This window comes from Podarcis liolepis (genome assembly GCF_965112155.1).
Source record: "Podarcis liolepis genome assembly, chromosome: 16".
NCBI classification, from domain to species: domain Eukaryota; kingdom Metazoa; phylum Chordata; class Lepidosauria; order Squamata; family Lacertidae; genus Podarcis; species Podarcis liolepis.
This window is the reverse complement of record NC_139567.1, coordinates 30,297,169-30,314,484: the sequence shown is the minus strand read 5'-3', so window position 1 is coordinate 30,314,484 and position 17,316 is coordinate 30,297,169. Positions and strand designations below refer to the sequence as shown.

At 44.0% G+C, this 17,316-nt stretch overlaps 2 protein-coding genes across 2 annotated transcripts in view; one reads left to right on the top strand and one right to left on the bottom strand.

Annotated features, from left to right (window-relative positions):
* Positions 1-2,484: 2,484 nt before the first annotated feature.
* LOC310695316 (eosinophil peroxidase-like) overlaps positions 2,485-17,316 on the bottom strand; it is a 36,300-nt gene continuing 21,468 nt past the window's right edge. The window contains exons 2-3 of the mRNA XM_083479501.1: positions 5,636-5,873; positions 2,485-2,869 (exon numbers count right to left, since the gene is read on the bottom strand). Of these exons, the coding sequence (XP_083335627.1) occupies positions 2,671-2,869; positions 5,636-5,805 (369 nt within the window). The 5' untranslated portion in view covers positions 5,806-5,873 and the 3' untranslated portion in view covers positions 2,485-2,670. The remainder of the gene's footprint in view (positions 2,870-5,635; positions 5,874-17,316) is intronic.
* LOC310695192 (eosinophil peroxidase-like) overlaps positions 13,661-17,316 on the top strand; it is a 53,508-nt gene continuing 49,852 nt past the window's right edge. Inside the window, exons 1-2 of the mRNA XM_083479270.1 lie at positions 13,661-13,935; positions 14,214-14,291. Of these exons, the coding sequence (XP_083335396.1) occupies positions 13,929-13,935; positions 14,214-14,291 (85 nt within the window). The 5' untranslated portion in view covers positions 13,661-13,928. The remainder of the gene's footprint in view (positions 13,936-14,213; positions 14,292-17,316) is intronic.

Genomic DNA, 17,316 nt, shown 5'->3' with positions numbered 1-17,316 from the left:
TAGATCCATTTGTTTCCACCTCAACGAGACATGCACGATGTTGCTAAATTACAGCTACCTGGGTGGTTGAAATGGCTCGAAATAAGTTGGGATTGCGGTTATGATTATGATGGCATGAGGCTGTTTTCTGTCTTCAGAAAGAAAACTCTCTGTATAGACACTTTTTCAAAACAAAAAATGTATTGGGGGCAGCAGATACAGACACCCCTAAATGGTCAGTGGCTGAAACTTGAGGGCGGGGAGGTTACTACCAAATGGGTTGACACTATGCTCAAAGGACAATTGTTGCAGGTCTGCTGCGCAGGGATGGCCACCGACTTAGATGGCTTTCAAAGATGATGGGACCAATTCATGGAGGAGGAGAAGCTTCTTGATGGCTACTGGGCATGATGGCTCTGCTCTGCCTCCACCATTTGAGGAAGCAATGCTTCTGAATAGCAGTTCCTGGAAACTGCAGGAGGGGAGAATTGCTTTAGTGCTAGGGTCCTGCTTGTGGGGTTTCTGAGCGCATCTGGTTGGCCACTGTGAGAACAGGATCCTAGGCTATTTATTTTATTCACTGAGTTTGTGAGTCGCTTTCTCTTGTCTAGGGCAACCCAAAGCAAATTGAAAGCAGCCAACCAGACAGAACAAAATGAAAACAAAAACCCACATACTGTAGATACATTGAAACCAAAAGGAAAAAAGAAATACGTTGAAAATATCTAACCCACTTCTAAAAGGCCACAGAGAGTTAAAGGCCAAAGGCCTGTTTATAGAGGAAAGCTATTGCCTGACAACAACCTAAAGATGTATAATGATTTCGCCAGGCAAGCCTCCTTGAGGAGAACAAACCTGACGGACTAGATGAGCCATTGGCCTGATCCAGCAGGCTCTTGTTGTGTTCTTATGGGTCTGGAGCCATTAGCAGCTTCCTGTGTCTCTTTGTTCAGAAAGCACAGCAGTAGAGGATTGTAGATTAAGGCAAGTGGGGCACTGCCCCACCACCTCGGTTTCCCCTTGGCCAACACCCCCACCCCCATCTGCCTGCCTTCTTACAACCAGCCCAGAAGGTGCCCCTGACTATCATCTGATTAGTCTCAGTGTTGCCTTCATAGAACTTAGCAGAGAGTAGGAAGATGAAGATGTCAGGATTCCAGCCGAGGTCACAGGTAGACTGGCCTCACTCTAGGCATCCGGCTGGGATCCTTATTGACCTTCCCATCTGCGTCTCCCGGCAGGCAAGGTCATAAATCGGCGATTCTCCTCAGACGTGAGGAGAACACACCCTCCTCTCCCTCCCTGCATTCCCCCAGGGAGGGGAAGAAGAGACAGACAGGAGTCCTTTTACATGTCTTTTATTCCTGTCGTTCAGCAGTACAGAGAAAACGTGTCTGTACCCTCCAGACTCCGGCAGAAGAGTCACAACTCCGCCCCTGTACTTCCAGTACAGGTCAGATGACACTCTGAGCTAACATCCGGTGCTCAGTACAGAGAATAGACTCCCCCTTTTTCCCAACAGTACAGTTCCACACATCAACATCTTGTTTTGCTTTCCAGCCACCTGCAGCTGGCTTTTGCATTGCTGCTTTTTCCTGACAGAAGATAAGCCTAGAATTAGTCAGCTGCGCCTGCCATTGGCTCTGGCGCCACCTACTGTTGGGCTCCCTGCCTTCCGGCCAAGGGGCACCAGTCACCCTGGAGACACAGATTACAGTTTCATGTATTTATCTGGGTGTGTTTTTTATTAGTATTGATCAGATAAGTCTCACAACTCCATCATTAAAAAATAAATACACCTCCCGGTTAGTGCCTATACAATCACTGAAATGAAATCAGAATATGTGTTGCACATCGCTTTCGAAATCCAGCTATGTGACAATATGGAAAGGAAAGAGAAAAGAGCAAATTTTAAAGTCGGATGAACGGCTCATTCCATCAGAAAATCCACAGGGCAATACTTCACTAGGCCAAACAACAATGTTGCAAAAGGGCGCGCAAGCGTTCAGATTCTGAGTTCTGCCTAGTCAAGAACTCTAAAGAACAAAAAAACCCCACCTTGCTATTTTGTGATATTTTGCTTAATTAAAATATCTGGCTGGTTGTGCTGTTTTCACATCCCAAGGGCAGATGTGAGTGTCACAAATCCTTGGGTGGTCATTGCTGGATTCAGCCCCAATCTACCCCAAATAGCCACCTCAAACTGACCTTCCTTCATCCCAGAGCCCAAACCACCTTCCCAGAATGTCAGGAAATATAAATGGCAGAGATGAATCCCAGATTTTGGCCCAGAGATGGCAAAGAGGCATTTTGAGAGTTTGTGGCAGTGGACTACAAAGGTCCTTCACTACAGCTTTTTAAACAGAGGTTGGATGGTCATCTGCCAGGGGTGCTTCAGCTGTTATTCCAACATTGCAAGGGTTTGGACTGGATGAACCTTGGAGTCCCTGCCAACTGAACAATGCTATGATTCACTATCTACAAGATCTGAACTCGAACCCAACTGGGAGTCTCGCTCAGGAGACAGGTCAGTTTTCATCACTCTGTGACCTGAAGAAGGTCACTATGCATTCTGGAGTGGTTGTGATACCTGCAGGGCTGAGTCCCAGCTCACATTAACTTTCTGGCATTCTGGCAGGTTTGCAATGTCTCAACCCACCCACCCCAAAACTTCCCCTTGTTGCTGCCAGTCTATTCTTTCCAAGCAGACAAATCCAGTCCTCCAATTTTGCGGCATTTCACGAAATCGCTCGGGTAGTGGTTCATCTTGAAAACATCGTGGGGCACCTCCTGGATGTGGGTGTTGTCACAAATGATGCGGGAGAGCGAGGCACCACTCAGAACCCGCCGGTGCCAGGGGGTGAACACCCCGGAATTCTCCCACCAGAATCTGCAACAAGCAAGGAGGAAAGGGCAGAGGAAGAGGTTGGTTGACATTTGTCCTGGGACGTCAAACCCCGTCTAATTGGTAACAAGGGCTGTATTCTAACGTGAGCAATGCTAGAAGACAGTTTCATTTGAGCGAACGCTTCCGGGTTTTATCCTTTAAACCAGCAGCTCTCAAACTTTTGGGGGCTACTTCCTGCTTTATTCCACAAGCTCACCCCCCAGCGCCCCCTACCCTATAAAAATCGTTATTCATAATACAGTCATACCTCGGGTTGAATGCACTTCGGGTTGAGTGCGTTTGAGTTGCGCTCCGCGGCAACCCAGAAGTAACAGAATGTGTTACCTCCGGATTTTGCCCCTTGCGCATGCACAGACGCTCAAAATTATGTCACGCGCATGCGCAGAAGCGGCGAAAAGCACGTGCCATTGCTAGTTACGTTTGCTTCTAGATACGAACGGATCCCGCTTATATCTAGTGGTACCATTGTAGTGGTTTGTGTGCCCCACTATAAATAAGATAATAACACAATGAAGTTCAAAACAGTAACAATTAATTGCACATTTACTTAAAATCCAGTTAAAACTATTGAGTTCAATTCATTCAACAAAACTGACCAACTTGAACCAGTGATACCAGCTTTTCCAAATCGGTTAGTTATTTGCACCTCCAATGCCCTCCTGCCGCCCCCTTGCTTCTTAGGGAATCCCGCCACCCTGCAGGGGGTGGTACTGCTCGCTTTGGGAACCACTGGTTTAAATCACAGGTGGACAGTCCTCAGCCAACAGGCCAGATGTGCACCTCTAGACCTCTCTCTCCTGCTCTCAGGGTGCTCCCAGGTCATGCCCTGCTTTGCATCTCCCTGGAGGGGTTTTAACTGACTGGGTCTCATCCTCAAACTCTGAGAATGCCTGGATTGTTTGCCTGGCTGGAGGATGGAGACGAGCACATGCAGAAGCCTCTGGGTTTTGCATGGCTGCGGCATAGCCTACTGTACAAAGGTTAAATTCACACCCACTGTCTCCAACCGCTTTTGCCTCTGGCCTTATTTAGCACTGGTATGTACCCCACACCACTCCGAGGTTGGCAAGGAAGAAATGTGACTCTCACCCCTTGAAATCTTTCCATGCACCTGCCACGTTTTTTGACTTCTGGTATTTTTAACTGTTTTCACTAACATTATCTGAGATCCCCAGAAGAGCCCAAAGGCCCCATTGTCTCACACCTGGTTTCCTGCAGCAGCCAGCCAGATGCTTGGAGCATCCTTTGCCATCTTGGTGCCCTCCTGATGCTGCTGGACTCCAACTCCCATCAGCCCCAGCCAGGGTGGCTGTACGATGCTGGGGCTGATGGGAGCATTGCTACCAGTAGCAAACACTGAAGTAGATAGGTCGCACCATAAGGCGGCTTCTTATCCTAAGGAGGAACAGAGTTGGGGGGTTTCTGGGGATCAATAGAGGGCCCTTGTCAAGTACCAACAATGCCAGCACTCCTAGAATGAAACAATGAACAGGGTGATGATACAATGACTTCTGCAATCAACACAGGATAATATCACCAAGGCAACTATCTGTAAACAAACAATAAACACCCATAAAAATGGCAAAAGCAGCTTCTTTCCCTAAATATTTTTTATCTTAAACAATAGCGAACTGTTAGGCTTTGGGGAATTCTATCCCTCCCATGGTGGCAGCAAGAAGCAGAGAAAAACAAAGAAGAGTTCTTACTAATTTGTTTACTCATCACAGTGAGAGGCAAAGGAATGCAGTCTATCTCCCGTTAATGGCGTTGCTCCAACTGAACGCCTCCCTGCTCCCTTCCTAACAACAGCACTTCCGCTTACGGTGCCCCCAAGGGGCTAATTGTCTCTGAGACCTTTGCTCTTGCAATGAATGGCATGTTCTGGGAGAAGGGGGGCCAGAAATGCTCTCCAGTGATAACGTGTCAGCTGGCTGCTCTGTCTCCCCCTTCTCTTCTCCCAACACCTCCCAACTCTTCTGTTCGCCTGTCTCTGAGCTGTGACCTTCCTCAAACAACTGCTGTAATTCAATACTGCCTTCCTCTTCTCTGGAAGCTTCGGGAGAAGGGGGGGTGGTCCCCATCATTCCTTCTCAGTCTTGTCCCCCTCAGTTTGGCCCTGAAACAAATACAGTGAATAAAAAGCTCACCTGTAATATATCAATGGTTCAGTGCTCCTTTCTTCTCTTTCCAAAATAGCTTTTATCTTGAAGAATTGCAAATGCAGGAATAAAGACTAAACCAGGTTTAACAAATTGAAGGACATTGTCCTCTTTCTATGCTCCTCCTGATGGAAACATGCAGATGGGGATAGATATATCCCTTCTTTAAGTCATTTACATACTGTCTTCTCTTGTATATTATTTACTACAAAGCTTGATGACTAGGCTCTTTAGCAACGAAACGTCGGATTACTGGAATGACAGCCAAGCACTGAACCACTGGTATATCACAAGTGAGCTCTTTATTTACTGTCTTTGCTATTGTTCAAGATAGAAACTATTTAGGAAAGGAACTACTTTTACCATTTTTATGGACATTTATTGTTTGTTTACAGATAGTTGCCTTGGTGATATTATCTTGTGTCGATTGCAGCACTCCTAGAATGGCACACTGCGCCCTGCAAGAAAATGGCCACCATCCTCCTTGCTCCTCGCAGATCCCCTTCCCTAAAAAGGGAACCTGGGTTCTAATTACGCCCCAAGCTCTGTCACAAAGAGAAATGAGATCCTCAGAGGGCAAGTAGCTCACCTGTCTCCGTCCCGGGTTTTCCGGAACTGGGTCCCGATGAGGCATGCCAGGAGGGGCCCGACCCTCCCATAGGGGATGAAGGGCTCAGCCATGGCCCCAATCCAGATGTCAATGTTCTCTGGTGTGCCGTAAAGGTCAATGAACTTCTTTGCCAGCTGGGAATTACCCATCACGGCAGCAAGCTCAGTCTCATCGCTGGGCTCTGATAGGCCGCAGAACCGCCTCCAGGCATTGTAACCTGGTGGAAGCAGGGAAGGGTTGTTAGTCTGGCTGGAGGATGGATTAATGGGAAGCAGAGCAGCCTAGTGCCACGGGAGTAAGAGGAGACTGGGGTAAAGAAGGGGGGATTTCAGAAGAATTGCCTTCCTTAGGAACATGGGCCTTCCAAAAAATCAGACCCATGCTTCATCCAGCTCATTATGGTCTGCACTGACTACTGAGCAGGGAGAGGACGGGGACAGGGAGCGAATCCACACACCCATTTCCTCCCAGCTGCTTAGCTCCTTTCCACAGACCTCCTTTCCACAGGCAGGGCCTTTGCCAGCCAGCCTGCCCTCCTCCTCAACTACTGCCACCAGACAAATAACTGAAGGAGAAACAGCTTTCCAACAGCGTCTGTTCCAGCTTCAAGCAGGAGGAGGGCTGCTTCTCTTCACAAAACAAAACGGCAGTGGCATCTCTGTGAGGACCATCCTGAGACTGGACCTCCAGTCCTGAGCCACCTGTTGAGGACCAGTGCATTGTTGTAATGGAAAGGTGGTCAAACGTTCTTCCACAGTAGTGACAGTATTGCTACAAGGATGTATTTGTGACTGACCACAGTGTGGCGCAGTGCAACCCACTGAAGGGAACCAATTTTTTACATCAAATGGTATGGTGATTGTTCTGAAGCTAGAATGCATTTATCAAGCATCTGTCTTAGAATCGTTCAACAAAAGTGTATAAATTGCTGAGATCGCTAATACAAATGAATTGTATTTGGAGATTGAGGATTTCCCCAGATTGTATAATACATTTGCAATGGAAATGCACTTCATATTAACGGGGGATTTTAAACACTTCAAGACATTATTTCTTCAAATGTGCTTAAGGATTTGGACATCTTAGGCTATCCCCCCCCCCATCTGCTCAACTTGCAGCCTACTCAACTCCTTTTTAAAAAAACTTTTAAAAAATTAGCTTTTCAAATTTCACAAATTCTTTTAAACAAACATCAGAACATTTATTTCATATCCGCTGACTTCCCATCCACCCTTCCATTATGTTCTTTTCTTTCTTTATAAAGCTGGTATATTTCTTATATTTTACCCATTATATACCGTATTTTTCCGTGTATAACATGACCCCATGTATAAGACGACCCCTATTTTTCGGAGCCCTCAACAGTTGGTGAGCTTCTTGTAAGTCTGCTGAGCTGTTGAGCAGCTTTTCGACGATCCTCCATTCTGGCTGACGGAACTGGTGCAGTAATACACCACATACTGACACTCACCAAATACTCTTCCTAAGCTGGGAAGAGTGAGTAAACAGCCTCCTCTCCAAGATTTCCCTGCTCCTGCTGCAGCACCAGCCCTCTCTTGCTCAGCATATTAACCCGTGTATAAGACGACCCTCAATTTATCATTAAAAATTTTCAGAAAAAAGGTCGTCTTATATATGGAAAAATACGGTATGTTGATTATACGGTAAATGATTAAACTACCACTTCTTATCTGCTGCTGTACTTCAAATCCTGCATACATTTTAACATAACCATGATATTTTTTTTCAAATATGCTACAAAATACTTCCATTCTTCAATAAAAAAAAATTCATTCTTCATTCTGTTCTTTAATTCTCACAGCTAGTCTAGCCATCTCATCATATTCCATCATCTTCATTCTTCTTTCATTGGGACTTCCTCTTCTTTCCATTTGTGTGCATGGACAATCTTGCCCCCGTCATAGCATACATAAACAAATTAAACAATTCCTTCGGTCCAATTATACCTAAGAGAAAGGCCTCAGGTTTCTTGGGAATCACCCAACTCCTATCTCTGTAAAGACATTGCAGTACTACATTGCCCTTGGCATCCCTTCCAACTCTACGATTCTGTGAAATGTGGCGCTGCATCACCAACTGTGGCCTGCCCTCAGTCAGCCCACACTGGCTTGCCTTCTAACTTACAACCAACCAACCCAGGGGGTTGACAGCCCTGGGTGTCAGCTTCCACCCACACCAAACATTTAATGTGCTAACAATACTCCTTTAATGTTTGACATTTTAATTTGCTGGAAGCTGCCCAGGGTGGCTGTGGCAGCCCAGTCAGATGGGCGGCATCTATTACTTGGGATGTGTCTGCCCTGTCTTCACTGATCTAACTTGGAAGTCCTTTCTGTCTCCCAACTCGACGTGAGATGTTCTTAACACACTTTTCTCCTTCTCTGCAGAGATCAAGCCATTGTCAACTACTACCAGGTGATGGCGCAGAACTTGCGGGCTGCCCAGGTGCGGTCCCGAAACCTCTCCCAGTCTTCGCTCAGGAGGCAGGTGGCCAAACTGCGCTGGGAGCTCAGCAGCTGGGCTGAGAATAACTTTAAATAGTATTAATCTTCGAGAATATGAAGGGTGTGTTTGTTTGTTTGTTTGTGTGTGTGTGTGTTTATCTTACCTTTTTAAAATAGTGTTTTTTGTATTTTACTCTGAATAAGCTTGTGTTTAAAAAAATGCACACTAATTTTTGTAACGTCTCAGTGAAACTACATGGATTTTTCTTCCTATATATGTGAATGCCTGTGCTAAAACTGATCCTATTTATGGCATTAAGTGAAGCTTAACCAACCTGAATTTTATCACTCTTTTATTTGAAGGCTGAGGTGTAAGTGTATCAATAATAAAAGGAAATAAAGCTACAATGCTGGCCTGCTTAATCGCTGGAAAGCGGGGATGAAGGACGTTGTGGTTCCTTCCAGATGTTGCTGAACTACAACTCCCAGCAGCCACCACTGCCAGTGATGAGGAATGATGGGAGCTGAAGTCCGGTAACATCAGGTTGGCAAAGGCTCATCTAAGCCCTGCTTTAGCTTTTTATATTAGGAAGACTTTACCATCTCATTTTTACTTGTTCCCTGTTTGGGGCTATGTGTGTCATTCAGCACTCTATTAAAAGCACCAGCCAAAGTTAGCTGGGGGTTTCTGTGGGTATGACACCCTGCCCCCTGCAAGCCAATTTGAAGGAGGCCCAAAGAAGAAGCATAAAATGTGACGCTGAATGCAGCTTCCTGGTAATTTTGGGCTTTGATTTAAAAGAGAAACACCAAGCTTCTAGTCCTTATGCATGAAAGGAGTTGGCTGAATAGGTTTTGACAACACACAACAAAATATTGAGCCTTTGAAAACTTATTCAGCATCCCTCTAGTTTGAGGGAGGGGGGCTTCAGTCTACCCACCTGCTGTCATTCCTAGTCAAAAGATAATAAATCACAAAAAAGCCAGACTATTTACATAAGTTATGTGTGGAGGAGTGAGTTGGGTCCCTTTTTAATTTTTTTGCTTAGCAGAGATGTCACATAATGCCAGACCTATCAACTTCTTTTTTTAAAAAAATAATTTTTATTAGCAGGCCAATCACATCACATTATCACATTGATTCCAAATTATACAGCCAAATTTTAAATTTTGTTGGGGGTACCCATACATCAAGCTCAGCTCGAGTCCAAAACAGCATCACTTATCTTACTGCATTAATTAAACAGTTCTCTCCAGTTTGATCCGGAAAGTCCTTTGTTACTTCTTTTCTCTTCTTGTTGTTATCATAAATTCCTTTCTTTGCAATCTCTGATGATTTTCACAAGCAGGATAACAGCTGGCATTCTATGTGGATTTTGTGCTTTTCCAAACATCATATCAATCCGGGACAGCCTCTATACAACGCTTCCATAAACAAAATTAATCTCCGATCTGTCCCTTATTTTCCTCAGGCTTACCAAATAACAAATGAGTCTGGGGGTTCTGTCAGGTCAAACTTACATTCCAACATTCCTTCTCTTTCAAACAATCCTGATTCTCCTCCCCCAGTCCTTCTTCCTTGGCAGACCTGTCATGGCGAGACGCCATTTTTTAACTGTGTCATAAAAAAATTCTTCCTTTCTCACCGTTCTACAGTCTTTTTTCCTTATACTCCGTCCCACATAGTTCTTAGAATCCTGCCTGTGATTCATAGAAACGCGACGATCTTGATTCTATCTGGGGTGAAGGGTTATTAATATCACATCATGCAAAGAAAAAAAGAGTTTTTTCCTCCACCCCCCTTTGTTCCAAACATACAGTCTCCTTATGGTGCTTCATCAGAAGATTTACTTATCCATCCGTCACTCCTGGTCGCAGAGATCCATTAATCAGCAGTCTTATCTCGAGCTTTACTTGATGTATGTGCTTTCAGCTTCGTTTCCAATCGTATGTTTCCAATTATAATTCCAGCTGATTATAATTATAATTATAATTATAATTATAATTCTCAGAGCCCAAACGTGCAAAACCTGATATACACTCAGCAATGTTGCTAAAGAGCCTGCTCTTGTGCTTTCAATGTGTAACATAAACAAAACCCCTGTGTTGCAATACAGAATAATCTGCTCAAATACAGCTGCAACATGTGGCTAATAAGTATGGTAAATGAATTATTATTAGTAGTTAGAATATAATCCAAAATTTAACAATCATAAACTTCATTATGCTGGGAGTGTGCTCTGGTGACTAATCAGAACCAGGGGCGCCGACTTATAAAAAATATTGGGGGAGCCCATGAATAATAAATAATGAATAATAAATGAAAGCTCATGAATAATAAATAAGCTCATGAATATGCAAATAAAGTGGCGGCGCCTCCTCGTGAGCGAATAGGGGAGAGCATGCTGCGCCTATTAATCAGCTCCGAAGGAAATTGGGTGGAGCTTTTGCTCGGGAGGGAGGGCAGGAGGCATGCAGCCCGACCCTGTGCATTTTGGGCTGGGGGAGGGGCGGTGATGGCGCTCTGCTGGAGGGGCGCCCGACATTATTGGGGGGGCGGAGCCCCCCAAACGAATTTTTGAGGGGGCTCGGGCCCCCTCAGGCCCCATGGAGTCGGCGCCTATGACCAGAACTGCATGTGCGACAGTTGGATCCAGCCCAAATGACTTGATTATTGCAATTAATTAAATAAATTTTAATTTTAATTAAAGCAACATGTCTATTGCTTTAAATTAATTAAAGCAATACATTCTTTTGGAGCAGAATCTTGCAGCAGAAATTCATGTGGCAACTCTAGCACTATGAAATAGCAATGGAAAGGTGCCAATTGAGGCTTGTGACAATTTGCTGTATTAAGCGAACATCTGTGCAATAGAATATGCTGCAAAGGTGGGGATATGGCCTGGGGGAAATGGCTGCTGAGATTCCTAGCTCCATTCCTGGATAGAGCTTTAATCCTCCCAAAATGTATTATTACAGTCATACCTCGGGTTGAAGTAGCTTCAGGTTGAGTGTTTTCGGGTTTACTCTGCAGCGACCCAGACGTAACAGAACATGATACTTCCAAATTTCGCCCTTCTCGCATGCGCAGACACTCAAAATGATGTTATGCGCATGCATGGAAACGGCGAATCACCAGGATAACCTTTTGTATAACTCTATGAAGGCCACCTTCAGGAGAGTTTGTATTAAAGAAAAAAAATTGTAAAGTAATCATAACTAAGATCAGCCACAGGTCCTCGAATAGACGATTTTTGATCTTACAGAAATGTTGTACAAGGTTACTTACTGGCTCTCAACAATCTACGTACAGTGGTACCTCGCAAGACGAATGCCTCGCAAGACAAAAAACTCGCTAGACGAAAGGGGTATTTGTTTTTTGAGCTGCTTCGCAAGACGATTTTCGCTATGGGCTTGCTTCGCAAGACGAAAAAAATCGCAAGACGACAAAACTCGCAGAACAAATTAATTTCGTCTTGCGAGGCACCACTGTATAAGGAATGGGAATGTAAGAGGAGGGAATAAAAAGGCCTGGAGGTGAATTCATAGAATTATAGACTTGGAAGGGACCATGAGGGTCATCTAGTCCAACCCCCTGCAATGCAGGAATCTTTAGCCCAATGTGGGGCTCAAACCCACAACCCTGAGATTGAGATTCTCATGCTCTACTGACTGAGCTTTCCTGTTGGTTTCAACTGTGGTTAATTTATTGCATATAAAATAGTGTTTCGGATTTGGTGGGAAAGCGTCTTAGTTGATGGCTAACAGAATATGTAAACAGGAAAATACATCTAGAACAGCGGTTCCCAAATGTTTTCAAGCCACCATCCCTTGGTTTCTTAAATTCATCCCCCGTGCCTTCTACCCTTGCCAACAAAAAGCAATGTTCAGAAGAGCACTTTGCACGACCCTCTAAGGAAGATAATAACACAATTATAATTCCTTAAACTTTGACTTCAGCTCAATGTCATTTTGTAACTCAATCAGTTCCTCCTTCACCACCTTCACTTCCTCAGTATCTGAAAATGGAATTATTTCATTTCATGATCGTGAATTTTCACAAATCCGAAGCAATGTTTTTTAACATACCCCTGAAGGTTCAAAATGATTTTCCTCGATTTCTCCTGGCTGGAAAGAGTTGTTGTTACTTGGGAACTCTGCTATTATTTTAAATTGACATGGGTTGCATAAGGTAGGGGCACATGCAGGTGTATGAAACATTTCTCTTCATTTTGATGCATGCCACATTATTATGTATAATACTTAAAGAAATTCCTTGACCCTCCTGCAGGGGTAGGCACCTAAGGCCCGGGGACCGAATGCGGCCCAATCGCCTTCTCAATCTGGTCCGTGGACAGTCCAGGAATCAGCGTGTTTTTACATGAGTAGAATGTGTCCTTTTATTTTAAATGCATCTCTGTGGGGCATAGGAATTCGTTCATATTTTTTTCCCAAAATACAGTCTGGCCCACCACATGGTCTGAGGGACGGTGGGCCGGCTCATGGCTGAAAAAGGTTGCTGACCCCTGACTTAGACCCTTAGATCCTTTTCACGTGTACTACTGGCAATTCAGGTGTCCCCCATCTTATATTTGAGAACCTACAGTACTTCACCTCTGTCTTCTCCCAAAAGGAAAGCAGTGTCCAACCTTGTGGTTACAGAATAAATGATGCAAGGAGGAAACTGCAGCCCAACACAGGAAAAGTGGTGGCAGGGGAACAGCTATCTACTTTAAATGAATTCAGAACTCCAGAGCCTGATGAGCTGCAGCCAAGCGTACCAAAGGGTACTAAAGGAGCTTGCGGGTGTAATCTTAGAGTCTCTGAGGTCCAGCTCCGAGGACCTTCCAGTGGGTCCCTCACTGCGAGGCTACAGGGAACAATACAGAGGGCCTTCTCGGTAGTGACGCTTGCCCTGTGGAACGCCTTCCCATCAGATGTCAAGGAAATAAACAACTATCTGACTTTTAGAAGACATCTGAAGGAAACCTTGTATCAGGAAATTTTTAATGTCTAATGTTTTGCAGTTTTTTATGTGCTGTAAGCTGTCCAGAGTTGCAGGGTATAAATAATAAATTATTTATTTATTTATTTATTTATTTATTATTATTATTATTATTATTATTATTATTATTTCTATAATCTTTAAGGATTATTGAAGAATAGATGAGGTCCCTGCAGACTGGTGGCTGGCAAATGTCCCCATCTTCAACAAAGGGGAAGAAGAAAGTTGTTGTTAAAGGTAGGGGGTTAGCCACTGTCTTATCCAGATGCTTTCATATTCTCAAAACAAGCTCTTTCTTTCCTTTCAAACAGATTCACCGTTTCCCTTAAAATATCCCTTAACAAGACTTTACAAAATTAGATGACAGTGCGAAATTGGCACAGCTCAGTCCCAGGAAGCCTTTGGTGAGGAAACACTCACAGAGTTACTCAATTCCAGTGGCGAAGCCTGCAGGGCATCATGTACCCCGGCTGCAATCGTCAATCACACTCAGCAATTAGTTTTGAGTAGCAGTGAGGCAACACCCCAATTCCTGTGCCTCCAAATGACCTGGGAGCAACCCTCTGGCCACAGACTGGCCTCCCCCACAGCTGGGCAGAGCTTGAAATCTGCATTCCTGGAACAATGCATGGTGGGGCTTCATACAGCAGTCAGAGCATCTCAAGGGGGTGGGGCGGAGAAGGGGGTGTGGCCTTTCCTCCACCAATCCATCTCCTGCGGACAGTTCCTCCTGCCATCCGAGGGGTGTGTCCAGGTATAAAAGTGTTGGTGTCCAAGCCACCGATGAGCAGAAGCGTCAAAGATGTCAGGTGAGTGGTCCTTACCCCTCCAAATGCTTTCTGGTCCTAAATTCTAGGCGAGTCAGAAAACTAATCTCCTATTTCAATGATAATGCTTTCTAAATGTTATACAAATCTCTGCCTGCTTTTGCTCTTTTGGGTGGGGGGGGAGACAAATGTTGGAGCAGGTGGGGCTTTCACAGGTCTGCTGATGAAGAAACAGTCATGCACTGAAGGAAACTGCTCTTGAAACATTTTTAATTTTTTTTTGGCCAGATAAAATTGTCCTCTTTCTCTTGCTCTCCAAGGTGCACAGCTGCTCCTTGTTCTCCTGGGGTGCCTGGTGGCCACGAAACCTCTCCAGGCAACAGATCTTCCTCTCCGTGGTAAGGCCCTTGCTTCTCTTTTTGCTATTGCTTTTAAAAATAATTATATTTGGAGAGTGTTCTGGTTTTTGTTAACCCACCTATCCTCCCCCCCCGCCCCCTTAACAGGACCAGATCAAGACATTCTGATGCCCTAAACTATTTCAAAGTTAAGAGGCCCCCATAGCAGTATCTTTTAAAGTGCATTATTGGAACAGAAAGCACAATGAAAAATAGAACATTGATATTTGCATACACAAGCAGCAATCTCACTGGAATACTCATCTTGCAATAAGTCCATTTGCATTTGAGAGGCTTTTAAATGAAAGTACCTGGAGGTTTCTTGCTTAGCATGTAGCAGTGTAGTCAAAGATTCAATAAAGAGCATTTGCAGGAATTATTTGCTAGAAGGGATATGGAAGCTGTAAAAAGGCATCTAGATTTTCTACCATCTATCCCATTGTAAAAACTGAGCTCGAAATAGAGAAATATTTGCCTGAGATTACTGGTACTTCCCCTTTGCTTCGCACAGCGTTTAAGGTTCCAGACAATCAAAATTAACTTTCTGGATGGATGATACAAAAATATCCCTAGAGAACAGCGATTCCGCATCTTCGGGTGCCAGTCAGTGGAGGAAACCAAACACTATATGCTATTTTGTAAGCTGTATGAAAATCTAAGGGCTAAATACTTAAAGAGATTCCTTGACCCTCTTGCAGCCTAAGGCCCAGGGGCCGGATGTGGCCCATTCGCCTTCTAAATCTGGCCCTCAGATGGTCCGGGAATCAACTTGTTTTTACATGAGTAGAATGGTCCTTTTATTTTAAATGCATCTCTGGGTTATTTGTGGGGCCTGCCTGGTGTTTTTATATGAGTAGAATATGTACTTTTATTTAAAATGCATCTCTGGGTTATTTGTGGGGCATAGGAATTCGTTCATATTTTTCTTCAAAATATAGTCCGGCCCACCACATGGTCTGAGGGACGGTGGACCGGCCCAAGGCTGAAAAAGGTTGCTGACCCCTTCTTCTTGTCACCCTCAGTGACATCAACAAAATCAAGTATCTGCTGTGTTGCTCGGTCAAACCAGTCATGCTCAATGCAGCAAAGTTTGCCATAAAAACGTCCCAACTCAAGAAAGTCCTTGAGTCCACTCTTGTGCTCTGAGATAAGAGTCACCCATGTATACATGCTCTACATATTACAAGGATTTTATCACAAATGTTTTAATTTGTTTCTGATATTCTTTGTTTACATCTTTTCTTCTTTTTCTGTTGTTTTTTTTTTGCTGTAATCTGTATTTGATTGACCAATAAAATTTGTTGTGTTGTTATCTGTTTGTTGCTTAGCATATAAGACAACTCATTTCTGCACAGATTTATAAACCCAACAACAAATATTTCCTCAGCCAGTAGGTGTGTATATATATATAGAGAGAGAGAGAGAGAGAGAGAGAGAGTCATATCAGAATGGTAAAGTCTGATTTGGAGTATGTTTTCCTTTTAAAAATAGCAATTACATTTAGCAAACGAAACAAAAAAAATGTGTTTCAGGCCTCTTGTAATCTGGATCCTCAGTTGGAAGTTTTCATAATTTGTGCAATAAACCCAGCACTGCTCCCAAACAGCCCGAAAAATTCTGCAGAATGGCCAGGGATAAATCTGTCAACAGAAGAATTTCAGTTGCTTCAAGGAAACCTTCAGATTTTCTGTGTGTTGCAACCTGTAGCTGCCAGAAGGCCTGTAATTCGACCTGTTTCTGAACAATGTGTGCAAATACCTGCTGTATCAGTCCTGCTCCCCTGCTCCCCGCCCCCCAATTCCAAAAATCCACTCTTTTTTGTGGCTGGAGAACATTTTGCTGTTAGAGGGAAGCCTACATAGTTGAAACGACCCATGAAATGAAACACAAAAACATCCTTTGAAACTCCCACTTCTCTGAGTTTTGCAATGCACTTCTGCAATGCGCTTTGTCACTGGATCACTTTGCACCAGCTGTTCCTCTGCAGTTTGAGTTCTGTTTCGCTCCCCGCCCACCATGGGAACAATTGCAACCTTCTGAAATCGTTCTAAGCTGTGCATCCTGTATTTGCTTACAGGACCCGCTTAGCAGCATGTTACAGTCTGCCAGAGGGATGAGTCCTTCGGATCCTCTCCAAAGCTTCTGTGGCTTAGCTGCTGCCCTTAACTGGAAATTTGCTTTGTATGCTGCCTCTACAGCAGTGTTTCCCAAACTTGGGTCTGCAGCTGCTTTTGGACTACAGGACAGGGCAGGGCCCTGTTTCGGATTATACACAACGTTTCTCTGTGCGCAAGAAAACTTGGATTCAATTATCTAAGACGCATGTCGAAAAAGAAACATAAAAGAATTAAATGATATAGACTTCCAACAGATTTATAATCCTCAAAAAACCTAGCTGAAGAAGGCGTTTACTCCGAAACAGGGCCCTGTCCTGGTCACCACTACTGAGTCGTACATTCTGATTCACACTCCGGATACTCCTTTTTGGCGCTATCTGATCCTTTATTCTTTATCCTGATTTTATATAATATGGACTCTTTTTGACTGCCATTGAGACTTGTATAAAATAATTGTTGTGCACTGGTATGTTATGTACCTTGTACTATATCACTGCATATTTGAAACTACATTATTTCTGTACTTAAACGTTGTATCCAAATTTACTATTACCTTAAAATTATCGTACTTACACGTTGTGTTTAAATTTACTACTAGCTTCAAACTGTTATTCTTAGCAGAATATACACGTTTCTCTTTTCAACTCTCGAGTAGGAATTAAGTACTTAATTCGTTCCGGAGGTCCATACTTAACCTGAAACTGTTCTTAACCTGAAGCACCACTTTAGCTAATGGGGCCTCCAGCTGCTGCTGCCGCGCCACCAGAGCACGATTTCTGTTCTCATCCTGAAGCAAAAAGGATAAACTCCAGCTTTTTTAACTATGAACCCCAAAATCTGGGATCGCCTTGAAACTGGTGCCAAAGTTCTATAGTCGTTTTGTAGCAAAAAAAACCCCACAGAGTAAT